Raw genomic sequence first — 23,984 nt, 5'->3', positions numbered from 1 at the left:
ATACTAAAACCACTGAATTGTACACTTAAAAGGGTAAATATAGAACATAAAAGGGTAAGCATTATGACGTGAATTATATCTCAATCAAGCTTAAAAATAGATGGTGATTGCAACCTATTTATTGAAGTTTTCATATTCTGCTAAAGAGTGATAGGATCCAGTATACCTTGTGCATGTGTATATCACACTGAAAACTATTTTTGAGGCAAACATTGTTTCAAAACATCATTTTTACTATAGTTATAAAACAGAAAACAAAACAATTTTTAGATGTAAATATATTTAGAAATTAAAACACCTAAGAAATGCAATCTATGCATACGAAAAAGTGAAATATTTATATGCATAACAAGTAGTAGCGACATCATTCATAAGCAGCAGTTAGTGTTTATTTTCCCCATATTTTGGTTTAATATGATAGTGGTAGTTTATTCTTTTTAGGGAAATTGCATAAGGTACACATAGCATATTATGAGTAAGTTACAGAAGACTGTGTAATTGGAAAATTAATTCCAAATAACATTTCCTCTAAAAACATGTTTATTATTAAACAAACTAGTTTAAACTAGTGGACAATAAAATGTGCCTATAATTTATTAAGTCCAAGATATATAGTCAACTTGCATAAAATTACATATGGCATTTTAAAAACAGCCTATTTCTAAAATATCAGTAACTCAGGCAATTGGGATTTCCACAGGAGATAAATTGCCATTACTTTCCTTTTTATGGAGAAAAGGTCCACCTCAAGAATATTACAACTCTGTTATTAACAAATGCTACAGCATATTTAAAAAAAAATGGTGAAACATATGCATGAGGATATTCTGTTATGGGTACCAGCCCTATAGCAGCACTTCAGATAGTGATTTAAATCTAGTTGATCATATTTCCAAATGACGTGGGTTTTTATTTTCTAGGAACATGTATCACATGTATAGTTTAAGAATTTAAATTTCCATTATAAATGAGAACCCACCAAACCGATAATGTAAAGATGTAAGAAATAAAGTACTTAGATAGTTTATTTTATTAGAAATATATCTACTAACTCCACAAAAACAAATTTTACACATAAGCAAAATACTTAAATTTCTGACTTTGGAGAAGTGAAATAAAATAGAATGAATGGTTTCTCTTCATCCCTATCTGTAAAAATCCCTTTTGCCTATTTATTTGACCCGTCTCTATTCATGCAACTTAATGAACCCTCAAAATAATTTACAGGTTTTTATACAGAATTCACATCTGCATCAGTAAACTGCCAGTCCTTTTATATTTTCAGTGCCTTATCAAAATATGGGTAACAAAGTTTTTCATTCTATGAGGCAGGAAGATGTTTCCTAAGTACTTCTTTGGATGATGAGGATATAGAATCAGGGAAGGACACCTCAAATTCTATTAGAAGGTCACCACGTTGGTCAGGATTTTTTGGAAATGGCAGACCATATCCAATAATTCTTCTCCTCATTCCAGGTTTCACAATATCATTTATTGACATAGGTATGGTTCTTCCATCCATTGTTGGCACATTAATTGAGCAGCCACACAATGCCTGAAATGCACAAAATAAAATTAACAAACTTCGAATTTAAAAGTCTAAATAAAAATATTACCAGATGTAAAGAATGGTACCACTACAGGATAATTTTAACCTCCAAAAAATATCAATAATTATAAGACTATTTCCCCATTAGAAAATCCCTTTAGGAAATGCACAGTCAGACATGTTACAAAGAAAGAAAAGGAGAAGGGAAAGAAAAAGAAAAAGAAAAAGGAAAAGGAAAAGAGAAGTAAAAGGTGTCTTTCACAGTGCTCTGGATTGAAACGGATAATTTGAGGCTGTTATTACAACATTCAAGGTGTAGGGATGGAATGGGAGGAGGGAGAAATTCAGGTCTGGAAAGAATAGGTGAGGAGCGACAACCTACTTCTCTGAAGGGAAAATGTTAGGACATTTGTTGGAAATGTAGGAAAATTGTTGATATATTAATCAACAAATGTTTACTGAATACCTACTATATGCCACACATTCCTGCTGGATGCTGAGCATATGTAGGGCCCATGAACACAGATCCCACCTCAAGGAATGCACAAAGAACACAGAAGCAAACTAGTCATACATAATACAGTATAATGTTGGCACAGAGGTAGGTGCAGAAGTCTTTGTGAGAAAGGGGGCACACAACTTAACCCTTAGCTTCTGGGAATACAGAATTCTTAACCTAAACATTAGACTAGTAGTTGGTATTGGGAGAAACAATAGTGCTCCACAGAGTAGAACTCAGATAATGACAGAGACATATACAAGATAATAATGGAATAAACTTTGGGAAATGCATATACATTTATGGGTAGAAATCAGATTTAAATGACCTTCTGTACCCTGGTTGGTGTGGCTCAGTGGACTGAGTGCCAGCCTGGGAACCAAAGGGTCATTGGTTTGATTCCCAGTCAGGGCACATGCCTGGGTTGCAGGCCAGATCCCCAGTGTGGGGGGGCACACCAAAGGCAACCACACATTGATGTTTTTCTCCCTTTCTCCCTTCCCTGCTCTCTAAAAATAAACTCTTAAAAATATATTAAAATAAAATAAAATAAGATGACCTTTTATGTTAAGCTAAAGAGTTGGACTTGATGATAGATGCTATGTGAAGTCATTTAAGAATTTTAAGCAGGGAAATGACATGGCCATGTTTGCAGAATTATAATCTGAGAAATAGTACCTAAAAATAGAATAAGAACTCATGTATTAAAGCAGTACCTTTACAAATTATTCTGTCTTTTAATACATTTTTGTTATATAATTATAACTCCAAGTTAACAATTTTGGAAAAAAATCTTATGCATGGACTAAGGTAAGTAGGTATGGCAGACCTCAAAAACCATACTTGTAAAAACAGAGTAGAGTTAGCCCATTATTAGGCCTCATAGTACATAATCCACTTAACATTTAAAATGTGCATTTAAATTGCTAGGATAGATAACTAAACAGAATATATAATTTTATCATAAAATTTAGTACTATCTCAGAGGGTTCTATGAGAATTTTTTTAAATGTCTAGTAAGCATTACATATCTTAGCTGTTATTGAAATTTCCTAGAATCAGAAGTATAGTTGTTTGGTTTCAGAAACTTAAATTTTACTAACTTACCTCTCGTAAACTAATTTTAGCAGTATAAATTATATTTGATCCATCCCTTTTAAATTTGGGGTGATCTTTATCTTTAATAATAAAAACAATGTCTGCTGGAATACTAGTTGGTGTTTCATCTCCTTCTCTTGGAAAAGTAATTTTGGTGCCTTCTTTCCACCCTTTTTTAATCTCAATAGTAAGAATTTTGTCCTCAGATCTGTAACTCCTTCCATCAGGGTTTAACCTTTTTCGAGAAATCTTCATCCGTTTAGTACAACCATTATATATTTCTTCAAGTGATACTCTAAGTTCATGAATAACTGGAGGATCTTGTTTGAGACGGGATGGCCCCACAGAATTCCTGTCTCTTGGGTATCCATTCATGCTGAATCCAAAGGAAGTAAAAGGATCTCCATCTACTTCCATTTCTTCAGAATCTCTACCACCACCCATTCGTCTTCCAAAGAAAATTTCAAAGGGGTTGGAACCTCCGAAAAATGCTGCAAATGTGGCATGAGGATCTCCATGAAATGTGTACCGGAAGGTACCTCCTTGTCCATCAGTACCTCCTGCTCCTCCTTTCAACCCTAAATGAAGAGATAGGCATGAAATAAAGTTCACAACTCTTGAATGTTAAGCTTTCAAAAATTGTATTGATCTTTCAAAAACTGTATTACTAATAAAAACTTTGGCCAACTTAGGTTGTAATTTATTTATACTGCCCAGAAATGCCATTATTAACTAAATACGTAACAGCTACGTAACTCCTCATCATTTCATCCAAAGTTAAAATTTTAGCTTCAAATTCTTCCTCCAAATACCCATCTTTACTGGTAACTTATTCCTGAATCTCTATTCCACAGATAAGTAAGAAAACAAAAATTCAGAACCCCTTATGTCATAAGCTACTGGTTTGACAATCTGAAGTGTATAAACTTGTTTTTTAAAAGATGTCAATTGAAAGGTCTTCAGTAATCAATGCAAAATGTATACCCTAAATCTTTAAGCACCATTATCATCAATGAGCACAATAATCAACAATACAAAATAACATATTCATACTAACAAGTTTGATTTCAGATCATCTTTCACTGTTTAAAAATTAAAACAAAACTCTTTCTGTGGCTGACAAATTCTAATAAATATGAAAAATGTTTTTAGACACTAATGTTGTTATCACTATCCCAGATAACAAAGTTGTTCATCAAGGTATACCATGTGATAGCATTAATTTCAATAGCACTTTAAAAATCAAGAATTTTAAACACTCTTGACATATAAGGCCTTTGGACTGGTTACTTCTGTCTATTGTGAACAACCCACTTCAGACAACAAGTTATGACCCTCTGACCCTGTTTTCTAAGGCTCAACTAAGTAATATGTAGTTTATAAGAGATTACACATTTGAATCATCATGCCCACTACATATCAAAGAATAAGTCTACTAAAACCCACAAAACAATAATACAGTGATCTATTCAGGGACCAATACTGACAGGATTTATATCATTACAGTATCAACAAACTTTCTGAATGAGCCATACAGGTATTCCTGACCAAAGAAACAATCAGGAACAAAATCTAAAAATCATAACTGAAAAATTCAGAGATTAAACTAAGAGATTCCCATACACTCAAACAGTGAGTAGTCTAAGGGCAGGAAATATTTTATTCATTTCTGCTTTGCTCTTGCAGAAAATGACAGGCACGCATGTTTATTGAATAAAGGGAATGATCTATTCTTAAAGTCTCCTAAATAGAACTTTTAAAAGGTATCTTGAGTGTCAGAAGAGAGAAGAGGCAGAAGCAAAGCAATATAAAGCATATTCATACATACACATGTGTGAGATATTTAATAAAAAATTCTACTGGACTTACTCAGAAATTAGTTTTGCAAGTTTTATTCTATTTGAGTTTTTCCACTAAAAGATATACATGTACTCTACTTCATCCAACAGTCTTAGTTGGTCTTTAAATTTTTAATTTCATCCATGAGTAGAAATCTAGAGAGGCCAAGAGAACTCTAATAATCTGATAATTGTCAAAATATATATTGAATGATATATCCAAATAGCTGTCAGGGATATTCCTTATAGAAACAGAATGGTTAAGTATAAACAAGACAAGAACTTTTAACATGCAACTAATCAAAAGCTTCTTTTAGTTAAATTTTAGTGGTAAAGTTATAACTCCAAATGTTAAGAAAAACTAGTGACAGATTTTTGTAAAGGATATGACATGTATATAATTCAAAGTCATGACTGACATGACTAACCCATTAAATTATTTCAATCATTTCATCTTTCATTCCACAAATATAACACAGTATAACAATTTAATAATTAATAAAGTAAATTTAGCCCTAGCTGGTGTGGCTCAATGGATTGAGCGCCAGTATGCCAACTGAAAGGTCACCAGTTCGATCCCCAGTCAGGGCACATGCCTGAGTTGCGGGCCAGGTCCCCAGTTGCAGGATATGTGAGAAGCAATTGATGTTTCTCTCACACATCAATGTTTCTTTCTCTCTTTCCCCCTTCTCCCCTCTCTAAAAATAAATTTAAAAACTCTTTCAAAAAAAATAAATTGAGTAAATCAGCTGGTAATCTAACCCTCTACAAGACAAAATCTAAATGTTTGAACCCATAATGAACTTATAAAAAGAATAACAATTTAAGTTATTATATCATGGATTTGGCTTTTCCCTAAAATTCCTTTTCTCTTCTGCCAAAAACAGTAACTCAGTCAGGATTACAGAATCCTTGAGAAAATTCACATACTGTGTAAAATGACATGTATCAAAGCTGACAAAAGCCTCCAGTGAAGCTTTGAAGTTTTCCTTCACTAGTCAACTACATTGCTCAGAGAAATGATAAGGCCACTATACTGACTGAAAAAATCCAACCAAAATTCACACTGCTACAATGTAACATGAATTAGTATGCAAGTATCACTTACATTGCTGAGCACCTGAATTGTACCAGGCATGTCATTAACTCTACAGTCAACTCTTTTATTTTGTACATTTCAACAACTCAGGGAAAATTTTAAAATTCTACTGGATTCCCTCTGCTATCCAGAATGTTTCCTAAACACCAGCATCACTGTGTGATCAAGGAATGCTCTCTACAATCAAAATTTGCCTATGCTTTAGAAAGACTGCTATTATTTAAAAAACAACCAACCAACCAATGTACAATCCAGAAATAAATAGGTGTTTGGGATACTATACATAACAAAGAATTCCACTAGTTAGTTAACTAAAAATTTATCAAAAGAAGATGCACTGGAGAAGAATTGGGACTTCAAAGAAAAAATTGTAAGACTTTAATAACTCTTATGTTAAGGAGACTTAATATGTAAAGATCCTGTTTATAGTAAGAATTAGAGTTACTAATATGAGATCCTTTGAACAGTTTTAATTCATAAAAATCCAATGTATTTACTTTCAGAAATATACAGCAAATAAAAAGATCCAGTTGATTAAAACAAATAACTGAAAAAGCAAGCTAGTATAGAGATTAATGTACTAAATAAAAGTCTGATCATATAAATACTACCTTTCAGTATTTCAAGTTATTGATGAAATCATAAACAATAAATGAATGAATAAATGAAAAATGAAGGCATACAGAAATGTTAAAAACTGGGATACTATAAGTATGTATTATTAAAAAATTTTTTTAGTCTTTTTATACAAACTTGTGTTGACATCCACTGAACAATTCAGAACTATACCTAAAACTTTTGGTGAGAGGCTGGTTCAAAATCCAATTTTAAATTTCTGTAGTTCTGTGTTTTTTGTTTTCAAATGGTTTTACTATGTAGAAAATTTATTTTTTAAATAATGTTTATTATATGGTATAACATTAACCCATTGAAAATACAAAATTATCCACTGCTGGGACTCTATCCTAAGAATACTAAAACACCAATTCAAAAGAACCTATGCATCCCAATGTTCGTAGCAGCACAATTTACAATAGCCAGATGCTGGAAGCAACCAAGATGCCCATCAGTAAATGAATGGATCAAAAAACTATGGTACATTTACACAATGGAATTCTATGCAGCAGAAAGAAAGGAGCTCCTACCCTTTGCAACAGCGTGGATGGAGCTGGAAAACATTATGCTAAGCAAAACAAGCCAGGCAGTGAAAGACAAATACCATATGATCTCACCTTTAACAGGAACCTAAATAACAAAACAAAGAAACAAGCAAAATATAACCAAAGACACTGAAATAGAGGCCAGGCTGACAGTGCCCACAGAAGAGAGTAGAGGGAATTTAAGGGGACAGTGGGAAGGGTTCACAGGAACAAACTTAAAGGACACATGGTCATAAACTAAGGGGAGGGTGGTAATGGGAGGGAAGTGGGGAGGGTGGGAGGGGGGACTGGATTGGGAGTAAAAAGGAGAAAATTGTATTTGAACAATGATTAAAATAAAAAAAAGTAAAAAAAGAAAATACAAAATTAGATGATTTTAGTAAAGTTGTAGAGCTATGTAACCATCACCACTATACAGTTACAGAACACTTCCGTCAACCCAAAGAGTTCTCTGGTTTCCATTTGTAGCTAATCCCTGTTCCTAATTCTAATGCTAGGCAACCACTGATCTGCTTTCTTTCTTCACAAATTTGCCTTTTCCATGTATTTCATATACACGGAATCACATACTATATAGTCTTTTATATCTGATTTCTTTTATGTAGCATAGTTTTTGAATTTCACCCATGACATATGTAGCAGGCTTCATTAAATCAGTCCTTTTAGTTGCTAAGTAGTATTTCAGTGTGTGTGTGTGTGTGTGTGTGTGTGTTAAGGAGCACATACACAGTATATACCATATTTTGTATATCCATTCACCAAATGACAGTACTTTGATATGTCTCCAGTTGAGGATCATTACAAATAATGCCGCTATGAATATTCACATATATGTCTTTATGTGGACCTATATCTTCATTTCTCTTTTATAGATTTCTAGGAGTGGAACCGCTGTGTCACATAGTAAATTTAAAACATCTTTATTTTTATACAACTTTAAAAAAATCTAGCATTTAAAATTGTGGATATTGGAGTTTTTCAAACCATGAATACACTGGATCACTAGTTCTCTTAGTTCCTAAATATATAATTTAGTAAGTTCAATTAATATACTTCTCAGTTCATGGTTCCTTCCCACTGTATCAGGCCTTGACACAGTGTATTAACTGAAAAAAAGTATATCAGATACATTAGTAGCAGCTGCAATCATAAAATTCAGTATTTTGTTACTGCTAGAGAAACCCACTGGGCCATGGAACCAACCAGGCCTGCAGGAATGAACAGACCCATGAAAGACAAATAGAAAAATATTTCCCCACATGTTCACAGTATACCTAAAGGGAATTAAAAAAAAGGGGGGGGGGTTAATGACACATTCTGAATAAAGAGCAAATAGAATGCTTTTCTGTAAAAGAAAAATACTTTCTAGGAAAAAAGATTCAAATATGGTAACTTTTATTTTAACTGTATTTTTCAAGTAACATGAGAAAATATTTGAGTAATATTTTAATATTGTTTTAAAACTTTAAAAACTTATTCTCCCCTCACTATTACCTCTATTGTTTATATAAATAATCTGAGTCAAGAACAAAAAAAAATTCAGGGTACATAAATGATCCTGCTTTAGTTTTTTTTTTTTTGTTTTTCTTTTTTTAATTTACTCACTGATGATGATCAATAAAAATCAAACCAGGGCCCTGGCTGGCATAGCTCAGTGGATTGAGCACGGACTGGGAACCAAAGTGTCCCAGGTTCGATTCCCAGCCAGGGTACATGCCTGGGTTGCAGGCCATAACCCCCAGCAACCGCACATTGATATTTCTCTCTCTCTCTGTCTATCTCCCTCCCTTCCCCTCTAAAAATAAACAAATAAAATCTTAAAAAAAAATCAAACCAGGGAAATATCACTTAAGAAAAATACCATTAGAAGGTAATGTTAAATGAAGAAAAATATATGGTGAAGAAAACATATAGTAACTTGAAAATTTTGAAGACAAATATCCTCAGTGAACACTAAATCCTATGACTTAGTTATAAACAAAATTGAGCTATCAGCGAGATGTGAATAAAAGCAGTACACATCCGTTTTTCCATGGGAATTTATATTTGTGGATTTCTTTTTTAAATTAAATTTATTGGGGCAAAATTAATAAAATTGTATAGGTTTCATGTACACAATTCTATAATACATCAACTATCTATTATGTTGCACATTTACCACCCCAAGTCAGTCGTCTTCCATCACCATTTATTCCCTCTATTCATGGATTGCTTTACAAAATTACAAAATAAGTTCTTTGAAAATAGTACACTGTTAGTAGTATCTGATAATCCTACTTAAGTTTTGAGATGAACCAAATCATAGTATTTTGAGTAGTATGGTTACAGAAGCAAGCAGGATTAAACTGCCAACTACTTGCCTTTTTCAATATTTACTTTATAACAACCTGACACTGCAGGTTCTCATCACACCAAAACTAACAGCAAAAACTGCAACTTTTGGCAACTCGGATCAGAAAGAAAAATTTTAAAAAACCCTCCGACACATAAGCGCCCTGCTTAAATTTAATTTTTAACTCAAAACGAACAGTCTCTGTCTCACTGTATTTTAGGATGTAATTCTAATTAGAAAAATTATACATTAAATGCAATAAAGGAAGCAAACAAATAACAAAAATAGTTTTTATAACTACAATAATTTACAAGAGAACATTTGGGAAAAAAATAACAAAGTAACTTAGTCCTGATTTAAAAAACGGAAAACCCCAGAAGCTGTAGATATTAAAGTACTTTTGTTGTTGTTAATTAGCAAGTTAAAATAGACTTACATTATAGCTGTATTTACATGGAGATAATGGACAAGTTTAAATTAAAATTCAGAGTTATAAAAGAATCTTAAAACACCCCATTACTGTATTCAACTAGTTTCTGATCTCATAATGCAAGAAACAAAAGGACAGCAGGGAAAGGGAAGTTGTCATGCTCTCCTTTATACTGAGATAGTAAAATTTCAAAAGAAATAATGTTACCTAAAAGTAAATCAATAATTGTGCTAAGTGGCCATTTTAGGTCAAAAATTGTATTTCTGAATTCTCATTTTCTTGGCACACAATTACTGTTTACAATTAAGCTAAAAACTTGTTCTGGTATTTTATGACATCAGGAAAATTCTTTCCTCTCCAGGCAGAAAGCCAAAACAACTAGAGCTGAATGCCCAGGCCTTCTGTTTCTCAGAGAGACGACTCTCTTGTTCAGGCTAAACTAGCTTTGCTATGGGAAAGGCAAAAAATTTTATTTTTGTGAATAAAATATAAACTACTCAGAATCTGAACTGTCAATCTTAAGATTTTAAATGATTTAAGTATCGTCACTGGTTCTGGAAGGAATTCATTAAAAAACAAAACAGGTTGCATAAGAATTTTGACACAATTCATTAATATGTAAGAGAATTTAAGGTTTATTTTCAAATATACAATGTTAACATTATAAATCTAATGGTAGAATGTGGATATTACAAAATGTGAAAATCTAAAAAAGGCAAACAAGTATATTTTATTCACAGCTATGTAATATTCATATGATCAGAGGTAAAATTTTGTTTTCATCCATTATTTATCTTTCTACTTTTTATATGTCTTAGAATTTAATTTAATAGTAACCAGAAGTCTAAAAGAAGGAAAAGAGAGAAAGACATAGAGCTGGAGAGAAAGAAAAATATACACAGAATACTTACCTTCCTCCCCAAACTGATCATATATTTCTCTCTTTTTAGGATCACTCAATACTTCATAAGCTTCTGCGACCTCTTTAAATTTTTCCTCTGCCTGAGGAGATTTGTTCTTGTCCGGATGAAATTTGAGGGCTTGTTTTCGGTAAGCCTTTTTAATATCTTCATCTGAAGCTCCTTTTTCAATTCCCAAAATGGAATAATAGTCTTTCCCCATTTCGAATGCCTTGAAATGAACTTAGATTTCCCTTTGTGAAAGAAAACGAGGTCCCCAGTCTTAGCAATATGATTCTAAGGAAAATAAGCCAAGCTGGGTGTTTTCAAAGTTAAAGCAAATCAGCAATTCAGCTCCGCTGTTTTAAGGCAGCAAGCCGACAGCCTCTCCGTATTTAATTCCTTCCCCAACAGCTCACTTACAGATAAATATACACTACACAGGAGACAGCCTCCTTCTAGATCCTCCCATTTTCACTACGTGTCTCTGTACTTTCTAGAACAGCAAATGCTACAGGACGTCACTTCCCCAGCTGCCGCTAGTCAAAGTACTGAGGTAGGTTTACTCCTCCTCCACGATTAACTATTCATTTCCCTTCTGGCTCTACCATTTTAATTTCCTTTTCAAGAGGCCAAGTAGATTAAGAAAACAATATTTCAGCATAGAATGTCATAAGTACACAACTTTTTTATTCCATTCTAGGTGAAAAGCTCCAAAAATAATTATAGCTCTTAAGCATCCTATATTAAGTTAAAGTTATACAAATAAAAGTACCCATGAATTTATTTAGGTATTTTCATTTCAATTTCAAGTTATTCAAATGTAAGATACAGAATACTAAAATATGGTTTGTTTAAATTAAATTTTTCAAAAAATTTGTGTCATTTTCAAAAATTGTGGGCTCTATCAATCAAAAATGCCTGGAAGTTAATATACCAATTTCACATTGTAAAAATGCTTTATCATTAACTTCAAAAGCAATACTTTAAAAAAAGTTAAAGGACTTAAATATAATTTTTAAATAAGATTTTAGCTACTAATTTTAAAATACTTTTGTAGTATACAAAAGTTAATAGTTACAGCAAAGTAATATTCATGAAATTTTCAAATCCGACCTTAGTTACTTCACCTAAAACTGAATGAGACACCCACATTCCTAGGGTCACTGAAGAACTTCCGTGCAGTAGATAAGATAGGAGAAAAGTATCAGATTACAGACAGTAAAAACTCATGTTTCTTACAAGACCTTAATTGGATCAGCTTAAAATCTGGAATGCTACTTACGGGGTAGTCATATGAGAAATACTTTTTCTTTTATTAACACATTATCTCTAATTATAAGTATCAATTATTGTTAAAGACTTTGGAAAACAGAAAGAAAAAAGATGAAAATAAAAACATCCCTATCATACCACTTTAGATAATCCTTGCTAAATGTTAGTGTATTTCCTTCTAATCCTTTTTTCCCTATGAATATTTATGGCTATTGGTTGTAGTTTTGTACTTTTTATCAACACATTTTATAGCATATCATTTATATTCCATTTTGATGCCTGCTTTTTTATACATATAGTCTGGATATTTAAGAGAAATATTTTCAATGTATGTAACTAATCTTTTATTTTCTATATGGTTTCTTCATCTTTTCAAAAATGTTCCCATTTCTTATATAATACTGGAAAAATGGATTAATACGAAAATGTCAAAGAATTGCATAGAGCTTTATACTTAAGTATCTTAAGTCTGTAAACTTAAAAAAGCACATTTATGAGGAAAGTAAATATATGTATATGTTTAGAGTATAATAAAAAGTGATGATCACATGTTAACCTCTAACTATATAGGAACACCTGTTCTACATGCCAAGCAGCTTTACAATTATGATTCAGCAATTCTTGCAGTTGTTCATCTTTGTTCATTTTAACAGCTAGGATTTCCTATTTCTCAAAACTCTCTACTTTAAAAACACCTTGGTATTAAAAATTTATTAACATCTATCTAGACTACATACAGACTATTCGGCAAATTTTTTAGTCCCACCAAGGAATACTCAACGTCAAAAGATAAATTGTTCACATCAAAAACAAAACAAAACACACAAAGAAAAAACACTAATATACAAAGTCATTTTAACTTAAAAAAAAAAAGCATATTCTATACTGGAGTCCCGTGCAGGGATCAGCAACTCAAGTTTAATATAATGTAATAAAAACCATATTCTATACTGGAGTCCCATGCAGGGATCAGCAACTCGAGTTGAATATAATATAACAAAAACCAAACCACCTATTCTAGGGTTAATTTCCAAGGGAGTTCCTTTACATATTTTCATTACCAAAGGAACATTGACATTACTATCTATGAAAAGCATAAATTATTCTGGTGAGTAATGCTAAGAAGAAAACAAGTAGGTTTCTTATCTGATAAAATAATTTTCAGAGAGCTAGAAATATTATAAGGACTCGCCATATTAAATACTTTTAGAACCCAAAGACTAGGTTTTTTCACATTTCTGAGAAATGCATTATTTATTAACAAATGAAAGAAATCTGGTTCTCCACAAGTAGGGAAGGATGATAAAAGGGCTTTCATAGTTCTTCAAATATCTTACACACATAAAAGAAGAATAGCAGTAAAATTGAAAGGCCAGAATTCACCTCAACTTGGAAATTTCAATTAATAAGGAAGCAATTATAATTTTAAGACTTTAAATAAGACAACGGACTAGCTTTTGATAAAATGAACAGATACTTGTACACCAATAGCTTTGCAAATAATTCTTTCAAACTTCAATAAATAATTCTATTAAATAATTTTTAATAACTTCATTTGTGAAGTTATTAAAAATCATTTTAGAAGCCCTGTAAATAACATACTTAGAAATTTGTCCTTAGAAAATTATTCAAAAAATTATTATATATACAAATATACTTATTGCAATTGGATGCAATAGAGTAATAGGTTAATACGATTGTTATTAAACTACATAGTATTTTAGAGACATTTCACTCTTAAATTCACTTTTCCAGACTGAGTTCTTTCCTCTACCACTTAAGGGTTGAAAATCCATTATATGAGTCTTTTCTTTATTAAAAGAAAATTACAAAGAGTCAGATTCTTCTTAATATTTATAGTTTACAGGGCCAAGTTCTCACACTGGGGGTAAAGGTAGTTCATTTCTATATTAAAGAAATGATTTTCATTTTTTCTACCAAATCAGAACACTTAAGTGTGTTTATTATTTTGTTTATCAAAGTTAATAGCAACAAATGTTTTGTCCTTAATAATATATTTGGGGGAAATGTGTGATTCTATTTTAGAGAGCCATGCTTCGGTCAGGATTAAGTAAGAATTCTAATGATACTATATTTTGTTTTCTATAACTTTAAAAAGCTACCTTATTTGGAGTATTATGTTATGCTTTAATAATAAATATAAACAAATTATTTTAATGAAACTGAGATTTTCTGTTTTATAATCATAGCTCAAACACTAAATATAAAAAGAAAAAGCAAATATTAAATATATCTAGATAATAAAAATGAAGATAAAGATAATTTTAACTACAAAAAACTAAAATACATAACTAGTCATTCAAACAATGCTATCTTAACCCTCTACTTTGGTTTTATTTATAGACAATAAAAAAATAAGTTTTCTGTCTCCAATTCACAAATCACTTCTCAGTTTAGTATAGAGAAAAGCATCATGTCTTTGCAAGTCTCAGAAAAAAAGTTACTATTAAAATTAGGACCATTATACTTAAATACTCAAAGACAAATGACTTCTAATATTTTACCTATGCTCCTGTTAAAAACTTTTCTGTCAATATTTAATTCTTAAATGAGTATATTTAGTCCTGAAACTTCTCATTTAATGATTGGTATTAGTAAATCATGACTGTCATTCCCTGGTATGTCATTCTTATCCAAGAATAAGAAATTGAAGCTCTTTTATACCTTGTTAATAGTACTTTAGATAATTGATATATAATCTCAAATATAAGTATTTAGCAGTGGCCATAAAATTTGCTAAGGTGGCACCAAGGAATATTGACAACTTAGTTATTAAAAGCACAGATTATGGGACCAGACGCTCTCGTTAGAATCCTGGCAACACCACTTACTAGCTGAGTGACCTTGGATTTAACCTCTCTGTGCCTCAGGTTCCTCATCTGTCAAGTGTGATTAACATTAATACAAACCTGACAAGGTTGTTGTGAGAATTAAATGAGAGAAATGTGTGTTGTACTTAAATGTGATGAGCACAAGGTAAGGACTACTGAAGTACTATTGTGATGACAATTATCTCATCACATGAACTAAAATAATTTTTTTGAAAAAAGTTATACCATATCTGTAACAAAATGTCCTTTCTGTAGGCATACACATCCATTCACACACACAAAAATGGTGCACCTAAGAATTAATGACTTTTCCAAATATCCCAGTTAATATTTGCTCCTTACCCATCTAGACTATTAAAATTTCAACATTAAAACTTCACATAGGTAGTGTTCACATAGGTAGTACATATTTCAAATGCATATGTTGTATTTCAAGTGCATTGTGTTTCAAATACATTAATGAATACAGTGTGGTATCAGTAAAAGATTAGGCAAAAAGATCAGTGGACGAGAATAGGGAGCCCAGAAATAGATCCATAAATAAGACAACTAATCTTTGACAAAGGAGCAAAGGCTAAATAGTGCTGGAACAACTGGACATCCACTTGCAAAGAAATAAATCTAGACACAGAAAGATATGTCAATAGAAGGAAAAGACAAGCCACAGACTAGGAGAAAATAATTCAGAAGACATCTGATAAAGGACTGTTACCCAAAACATATAAGAATTCTTAAAACTCAACAACAGAAAAACAACCCAACTAAAAATGAGCCAAACACCTCAACAGACACCTCATCAAAGAAGATATACAGATGGCAAAGAAGCATATAAAAAGATTTGTAATATTATATGTCACCAGGAAAATGTATATTAAAATACATACCTATTAAAATGGCTAAAATCCAAATCAAGTGCTGGCAAGAATGTGGAGCAATAGAAATTTTCATTCATTGTTGGTGGGAATGCAAAATGGTATAGCCACTGTGGAAGACTGTTTGGTGCTTTCTTACAAAAATAAACATAGACTTATGATACCATCCAGCAATGGCAATCCTTGGCATTTATTCACCAAAAGCTGAAAACATATGTCCACACAGAAACCTGCATATGAATGTTAAGAACAGCTTCATTCATAATTGCCAAAACTTAGAAGCAATCCAGACAATGGAATATTATTCAGCACTAAAAAAAAAAAATCATCTTTCAAGCCATGAAAAGACATGAAGGAAACCTAATTGCATATTGCTAAATAAGTGAAAGAAGCAGTCTGAAAAGTACACATTTTGGAGATAATAAAAAAAGATCAAGGATTTCCAGGGGTTAGTGTGAAGGGAAGAATAAATAGGTGGAGTACAGAGGATATTTATGGCAATGAAACTACTTTATGTGATACTGAAATGGTGGGCATATGTCATCATACATTTGTCCAAACCCATAAAATGTTCAACACCAAGTGTGAACCCTAATGGACATTAGGAACTCTGAATGATGATGTATCAATATAGGTTCATCAATTGTAAATAATGTTTCATCTGGTAGGAGTTGTTTGTGAGGGGTGGGGATAAGCATATGTGGAAGCAGGTAGTATATGGTAAATCTCTATGCCTCCCACTCAATTTACTATGAACCTGAAACTGTTCTAAAAAAATAAAGTCTACTTAAACATCTTAAATATTAAAAATTAATGAAAGATGACTTCTGGTTATGATGGTGAGTAGATAAAAACTATACTCACCTCCTCCCAGACTACATCAAAATTTCCACTAAACAACAGAATGACCACCATTGAGAACCATTTGGAGTCTAGCCTGAAGTCTCCATAACTAAGGACATATGGAAGAACCTACATCAAAACTGGTAGGAGAGGCAAAGACTTAGAATAGGCAGGGTGTGGCAATTAAAAACCATGAAGGATGTCTGTGCTGCAGAGGTACCTCCCAAGGAATGAGGGGTTCCAGTCCCACACCAGGCTCCCCAGCCCAGGGTTCCAGTGCCAGGAAGACAAGTCTCCATAACTTCTGGTTGTGAAAACCAGTGGAGATTGTGGCTGAGTGACACGAAGGACCTGTGGAATACCAAGTGTTCCTTTTAAGGAGTCCATGCACAGACTGACTTACTGATTGACTCACTTGCTCTAACTCAGAGCTCAGTCAGCAGCTCCAAAGGTGCCAGAAACATACAGGGAGAAAATAAATCATCTGGATTTGGGGCAAAGGCAAGAGGGACAACTATCTCCCAAACAAAAGTGATGGCAGAGGTCATTGCTTCTTTGATGAGCTCACTCCCTACAAGCACAGGCAGACACAATATCTGAGTCCATATCAAACTGGCTAACACTGTCCACTCTGCCCTGATTTTCCCTCAGATCCCACCACACCCAACTTTCAGGCCCACCCAAGTTGCTTCCAGTAGCTTTTCCATATAAATGACTTTTCTTGGCTTATGCTTCAGACTTTCCTAAAACCTTTCACAGGATCTCAAACCCCAAACAAGTAGCTTCTGGCCTTGGTGTGCCCCATACCTCTTGCTAAGTAGTCCCAAGCCCAGCACTAGCAACAGTGGGCCTCAGTTCACAACTTAGCCTCTTCCAAGCCCAACCATCTGCTGATCATTTTGTAGCTCATATCCAGGGCAGGGCACAGGATGCAGCTGACCTTGGCTTGCACCTCCCAAAGAGTCCAAGAAGCAAAACAACTGGTGGCAGCTTCAGGCCTTACCAGAACACCACCCAACTACCTCTGTAAACAACATACTCAAAGGGCAGACTCAGCAGGCATCAGAGCCCTGCTAAGTGAATCCTGCTCCATAGCCCCTGCACAACAGTTCCTCCACTATAGTCACAACCAGTCTTCAGAACCAATCAGCTTGAAGATCAATCCCTCACATTAACGTGTCAACAGCAATCAACATTCAACTACAACAAGAGGGCACACAACCCACACAAGGGACACACATGTATCACCTGGCTCAGGTGACAGGGAGACAGCTCTACTGGGTCCCTCTATAAAGCCATTCTACCAGGACTGAGAGACACAGCAGCTCTTCCTGTTACACAGAAACAAACACAGGGAGGCTGTCAAAATGAGGAAACAAAGAAACACGTCCCCTCCCCCCCCCAAAAAAAAACCCAGAACAATGGTCCAGAAAAAAACAAAATGGAGACAAGCGACCTACCAGATACAGAGTTCAAAACACTGATTATAAGGATACTCAACCTAAGGATACTAAGGATACTCAAGAGTAGATGAACTTAGAGCTTCGACAAAGAGAGAGGAAACATAATAATGCACATAGAAAACATAAATAAAAAACAACCAGTTAGAAATGAAGACTACAATAATTAAAATGAAGGATACAGGTAACTACCAGTAGAGTAGATGAAGCAGAGAATCAAATCAGTGATTTGGAAGATAAGAAAGCAGAGAATACCCAATCAGATCAGCAGAAAGAAAAAAGAATTGAAAAAAAATGAGAATCATTTAAGAGACCTCTGAGACAACGTCAAGTGTACCAACATTCACATCATGCAAATGCCAGAAAGAGAAGAGAGAGGAATTGAAAACCTTTTGAGAAAAAAATGACAGAAAAATTATTTAACCTGGTAAAGGAAATAATACAAGTTCAGGAAATGCAGGGAATCCCAAATAAGATGAACCCAAATAAGCCCACGAGCAGACATATCACAATTAAAATGCCAAAGGTTAAAGACAAAGAGACTCTTAAAAGCAGCAAGAGAAAAGTTGTTAGTTACCTACATGGGAGCTCCCATAAGACTGGCAGCTGATTTCTCAACAGAGACTTTGTGGGCCAGACAGCATAGGCAAGAAAATATTCAAAGTGATGAAAATCAAGGACCTACAACTGAGATTATTCTACCCAGTGTTGAGAATTGAAGGACAGATAAAGAGATTCCCAGACAAGAAAAAGCCAAAGGAGTTCATCACCACCAAACCAGTGTGTTAAAGGGTCTTCAAGAAGATCAAAAACTGAGTAATAAAATGCCAATAAATACATCTCTATCAACAATCACTTTAAATGCAAATGGATGAAATGCTCCAATCAAAAGACATATGGTAGCTGAATGAATAACAAAACTAGACCTTTACATATGCTGTCTACAAGAGACTTGCTTCAGATCAAAAGGCACACACACACACAGACTGAAAGTAAAAGGATGTTTAAAGATATGTCATGAAAATGGAAACAAATTTTTTAAAAAGGCTGTAATAGCAATACTTATATAAGACAAAACAGACTTTTAAACAAAGGCTATCACAAGAAACAAGAAGGACCCAGCAATTCTACTTATGGAGAAATAAAAAAACATTAACTCAAGAACACATATGCATCCATATGTTCAATGCAGCATTATTTACAATAGCCAAGTTATGGAAGCAACCTAGGTGTCCATCAATAGATAAATGGAAGAAAAAACAGATGAATGGATAAAAAAGAAGCAGTACATATATAAAATGGAATATGACTCACTCATAAAAAAAAAAGAATGAAATCTTAGCCCTGGCTGGCATAGCTCAGTGGATTGAGCACGGGCTGTGAACCAAAGTGTTGGAGGTTCGATCCCCAGTCAGGGAACATGCCTGGGTTGCAGGCCACAGCCCCCAGCAACCACACATTGATGTTTCTCTCTCTCTCTCTTTCTTCCTCCCTTCCCTCTCTAAAAATAAATAAATAAAAATCTTTAAAAAAATCATCAAATCTTGCTATCTTCAATAACATGGATGGAAGGAATTGTGCTGAGTGAAATAGACAGAGAAAGACAAACACCAGATTATTTCAGATATATGTGGAATCTAAAAAACAAACAAGCAGATCAGTAACAAACTCAGATACAGGGAATGTTTTGATGGTTGGCAAATGGGAGGGGTTTAGGGGGAATGGGTGAAAAAGGGGAAGCGATTAAGTACAAATTGGTAGTTGCAAAATAATCACAGGAAGGTACAGTACAGGTAGGGAATATAGTTGGTAATATTGTAATAACTATGTATGGTATCAGGTGGATACTAGATTTATCAGGGTGATCACTTCATAAGTTATATAAATGTCTAATCACTATGCTTTATACCTGAAACTAACATAATATTATACATCAGGAGTGATTATTAAAAAACATTTAAAAAACAAAAAATGGAAGATGTGCAATATTTATATTTTTTAAATATATACAAGTATATCTCTGATTTTAGAATAGCATATCTTTCTAGCATTAATTTCCATTTCTGCCTCATATATTTCTATTATACTAAAGTATTAAAAGTTGCCTAGAGAAAACTATTGATTATCATTTGAATATTACAATCCTGTTAATGGACTAGCATAAAGGGGCTACAAATGTCTAAAAAATAAATAAAGACTTACAAATTAGAATGCTTGATTTCTCATCTCACCTCTGCTATTTACTAGGTGAGTAATTTAGGCAAATCATTTAATTTTTCTAAGATCCTAACCTAAAAAGGCTATAATGAGAATCAGATGAGATAATATACTTAAAACAATAATATTCATGTAATAGGACTTCCAGCCAAGATGGAGGTGTAGGTAGATACACTATGCCTCCTCACACAACCAAAAGAAGGACAACAAATTTAAAAACAAAAAACAACCAGAAATGCCAGAAAATTGAACTGTATGGAAGTCCGACAACCAAGGAGTTAAAGAAGAAACATTCATCCAGACTGGTAGGAGGGGCGGAGATGGGCAGTGGGGTGGAGAGGGCTCACAGCAAGACAGTGGCTGGTGGACCCAGCAGGTGGCAGCTGGCAGACAGGGCAGTCCCACATTCATGTGCAAATAAATCAGGAGGAACAACTGGGGAGTGAGACAGACTATGCAACCCAGGGGTTCCAGTACGGGGAAATAAAGCCTCAAAGCCACTGACTGCAAACACCTATGGAGGTTGAGGCAGCAGTGGAAGAAATTCCCAGCCTCACAGAAGAGTTCATTGGAGAGACCCACAGGGTACTAGAATGTACACAAGCCCACCCACCTGGAAATCAGCACCAGAAGGGCCCAATTGTGGGTAGTGGGGGAAGTGACTGAAAACAGGCAGTGAAGCGGGACAAGTGGCATTGTTCCCTCTTAGATCCTTCCCCCACATACTGCATCACAACACAGCGATGTGGGTTGCCCCATCCTGGTGACACCTAAGGCTCTGTCCCTTACTATGTAACAGGAATGCCAAGACAAAAAAATGGCCCAAATGAAAAAACAGATGAAAGCTCCAGAAAAAATACAACTAAGTGATGAAGAGATAGCCAACCTATCAGATGCACAGTTCAAAACACTGGTAATCGGGATGCTCACAGAATTGGTTGAATATGGTTGCAAATTAAAAGAGAAAATGAAGACTACCCTAAGTGAATTAAAGGAAAACATACAGGGAACCAACAGTAACAGGAAGGAAACCAGGACTCAAATCAACAGCGTGGACCAGAAGGAAGAAATAAACATTCAACTAGAACAGAATGAAGAAACAATTCCAAAAAATGATGAAAGGCTTAGGAACCTCCAGGACATGTTTAAATGTTCCAACATCCGAATCATAGGGGTGCCAGAAGGAAAAGAGCAAGAGCAAGAAGTTGAAAACTTATTTGAAAACATAATAAAGGAGAACTTCCTCAATCTGGCAAAGGAAATAGACTTCCAGGAAGTCCAGGAAGCTCAAAGAGTTCCAAACAATTTGGACCCAAGGAAGCACACACCAAGGCACATCATAATTACATTATCCAAAATTAAAGATAAGGAGAGAATCTTAAAAGCAACAAGACAAAAAGGAGAGATTTACCTACAAAGGAGTGCCCATAAGACTGTCAGCTGATTTCTCAAAAGAAACCTTGCAGGCAAGAAGGGGCTGGAAAGAAATATTCCAAGTCATGAAAGGCAAGGACCTACACCTGAGATTACTCTATCCAGCAAAGCTATCATTTAGAATGGAAGGGCACATAAAGTGCTTCCCAGATAAGGTCAAGTTAAAGGAATTCATCATTACCAAGCCCTTATTACATGAAATGCTAAAGGGACTTATCTAAGAAAAAGAAGATCAAAACTATGAACAGTAAAATGACAACAAACTCACAGTTATTAACAACTGAACCTAAAACAAAAAAAAAAAATGAACTAAGCAAACAACTAGAACAGGAACAGAATCACAGAAATGGAGATCACATGGAGGGTTGTCAGCAGGGGAGTGGGAGGGGGGAGAGAGGGAGAAAAGGTACAGAGAGTAAGTAGCATAAATGGTAGGTAGAAAATAGACAGGGGGAAGAATAGTATATGAAATGTAGAAACCAAAGAACTTATATGTAAGACCCATGGACATGAACTAAAGGCGGGGGGAAGGTAATGCGGATGGGAGGAGGTGTGCAGGGAAGAGGGGAATAAAGGGGTAAAATGGAACAACTGTAAAAGCATAAGCAATAAAATATATCAAAAAATAAAATAAAATGCAAAAAATTAATGTAATCATACATATATACAAGTTTTCATTATTTTAAACTATACAAGCATTTTTGCTAACACTTGGAGGTCTATTGACAAATCATCTCCCTTTACTCAGGAAGTTTTACTTGGTATAAAACATTTTTTTTATTTTAATGATCTGTTTTATTTAATCCAGATCCAAAATATTACCTTTTCAATTTGTAATCAATAAAAACTGATTAATATTTACATTCTTTTTCTTAATTACATTTTATTATTTATGCTACTACAGTTGTCCCAGGGTAAACAACATTAACATACATACAAGAATCAGCTCCCCAAAACTCAGGCATCCCCTAAGATCATGCCCCCTACATGTTCCCTGTAAGACCTTTATCTCTGAATTTTAGTCTCTTAGACAGTGTTAAAATATTACTATTCTATGTCTTCCCCATAATAATAACATTTGTACAATATAGTTTATCAAATACTTCCATATGCTTTCTCATATGTAATCTATAAATATGCATACACATCTGATATTCAATTTAGTAAAAATAATTCAAAGAGTTTATCTATAATTAGCAATCTACTAGTGAGCGATGATATTCTTACAATGTTAACATACACTTAAGGAGTATTAGGCTGTATCTGTTCTAATATTTGGCCTACTTTTTAGATAATTAAGTAATTAAATATAATCAAACTATTGGCCATTTAATAATAAACCATATCTTACCTCTACATGTTCTAGTCAGTCATCCAGATCCATGGGTTCCACATGTGCAAATTCAACAAACTGTGGATCAAAAATATTTGGAAAAAAATTATGTTGTTGCTGACATGTACTATATAATTAGGTTTACAGTGGTTGTAAACATGTACATACTTTTTTCTTATCATCATTCCCCAAATAATACATGCAGTATAACAATTTATATAGCATTTACATTGTATTAAGTATTACAAGTAATCTAGATATGATTTAAGTATACCAGAGGATGTGCATAGTTTAAATGGAAATACTTTGCCATTTTATGTTACGGACTTGAGCATCCACAGATTTTGGTTTCCAGGGGTGTAATGGAACCAATCCCCTAGGGGATGACTGTACTTTCCTAAAATGCCTTCAAGCACTGAAAGGTATCATTATCATAGATTCCTTATAGGAGATTTCTTGATTGTAAGTTTGGAATTCAGACTCTAAATTCTCATTCCTGTGAAAAGGCTTCAGACTTTAAGTATAAGTTATAGTACCCCAAAATTTTGTCATAGTTATAAATGCAACTTTAGGGGAAACATATAAGAAATTTTTAAAGAAATTCATTTCTTATACTGTCTAGGCTATAAGAAGAGTAAACTTAAGGCAAGTGTCTTTATAAGCTTAAATTCACATTTATTTAAAATTAAATTTTTCTAGAAATCCTGGTTTTTTCTTAACTATAAATGTCCTTCTTCAAGTAATTACAGTAATTTGGACTTATATTTGGAATTAGGTAGTCAACAGCATTTACA

General features: G+C 33.7%; 1 protein-coding gene across 2 annotated transcripts; it reads right to left on the bottom strand.

The window, feature by feature from the left end:
- Nucleotides 1-212: 212 nt before the first annotated feature.
- DNAJB4 (DnaJ heat shock protein family (Hsp40) member B4) lies at nt 213-23,309 on the bottom strand. 2 transcript variants are annotated; one of them, XM_028511951.2, is made up of 3 exons: nt 23,209-23,309; nt 3,156-3,724; nt 213-1,555 (listed from the first exon to the last, which is right to left on the bottom strand). In XM_028511951.2, exons 2-3 carry the CDS (start codon nt 3,588-3,590, stop codon nt 1,322-1,324), a joined length of 669 nt encoding a protein of 222 aa, XP_028367752.1. In that variant the 5' UTR covers nt 3,591-3,724; nt 23,209-23,309; the 3' UTR covers nt 213-1,321. The 2 variants fall into 2 exon arrangements, with proteins under 2 accessions (XP_028367752.1, XP_028367750.1); XM_028511949.2 differs by lacking the exon at nt 23,209-23,309 and adding an exon at nt 10,917-11,426.
- Between the last annotated feature and the right edge of the window lie 675 nt (nt 23,310-23,984).

The sequence above is a fragment of the Phyllostomus discolor genome, chromosome 5, assembly GCF_004126475.2.
Source record: "Phyllostomus discolor isolate MPI-MPIP mPhyDis1 chromosome 5, mPhyDis1.pri.v3, whole genome shotgun sequence".
NCBI lineage: Eukaryota > Metazoa > Chordata > Mammalia > Chiroptera > Phyllostomidae > Phyllostomus > Phyllostomus discolor.
The sequence above is the reverse complement of the archived record's forward strand: the minus strand, read 5'-3'. Positions and strand labels throughout refer to the sequence as shown.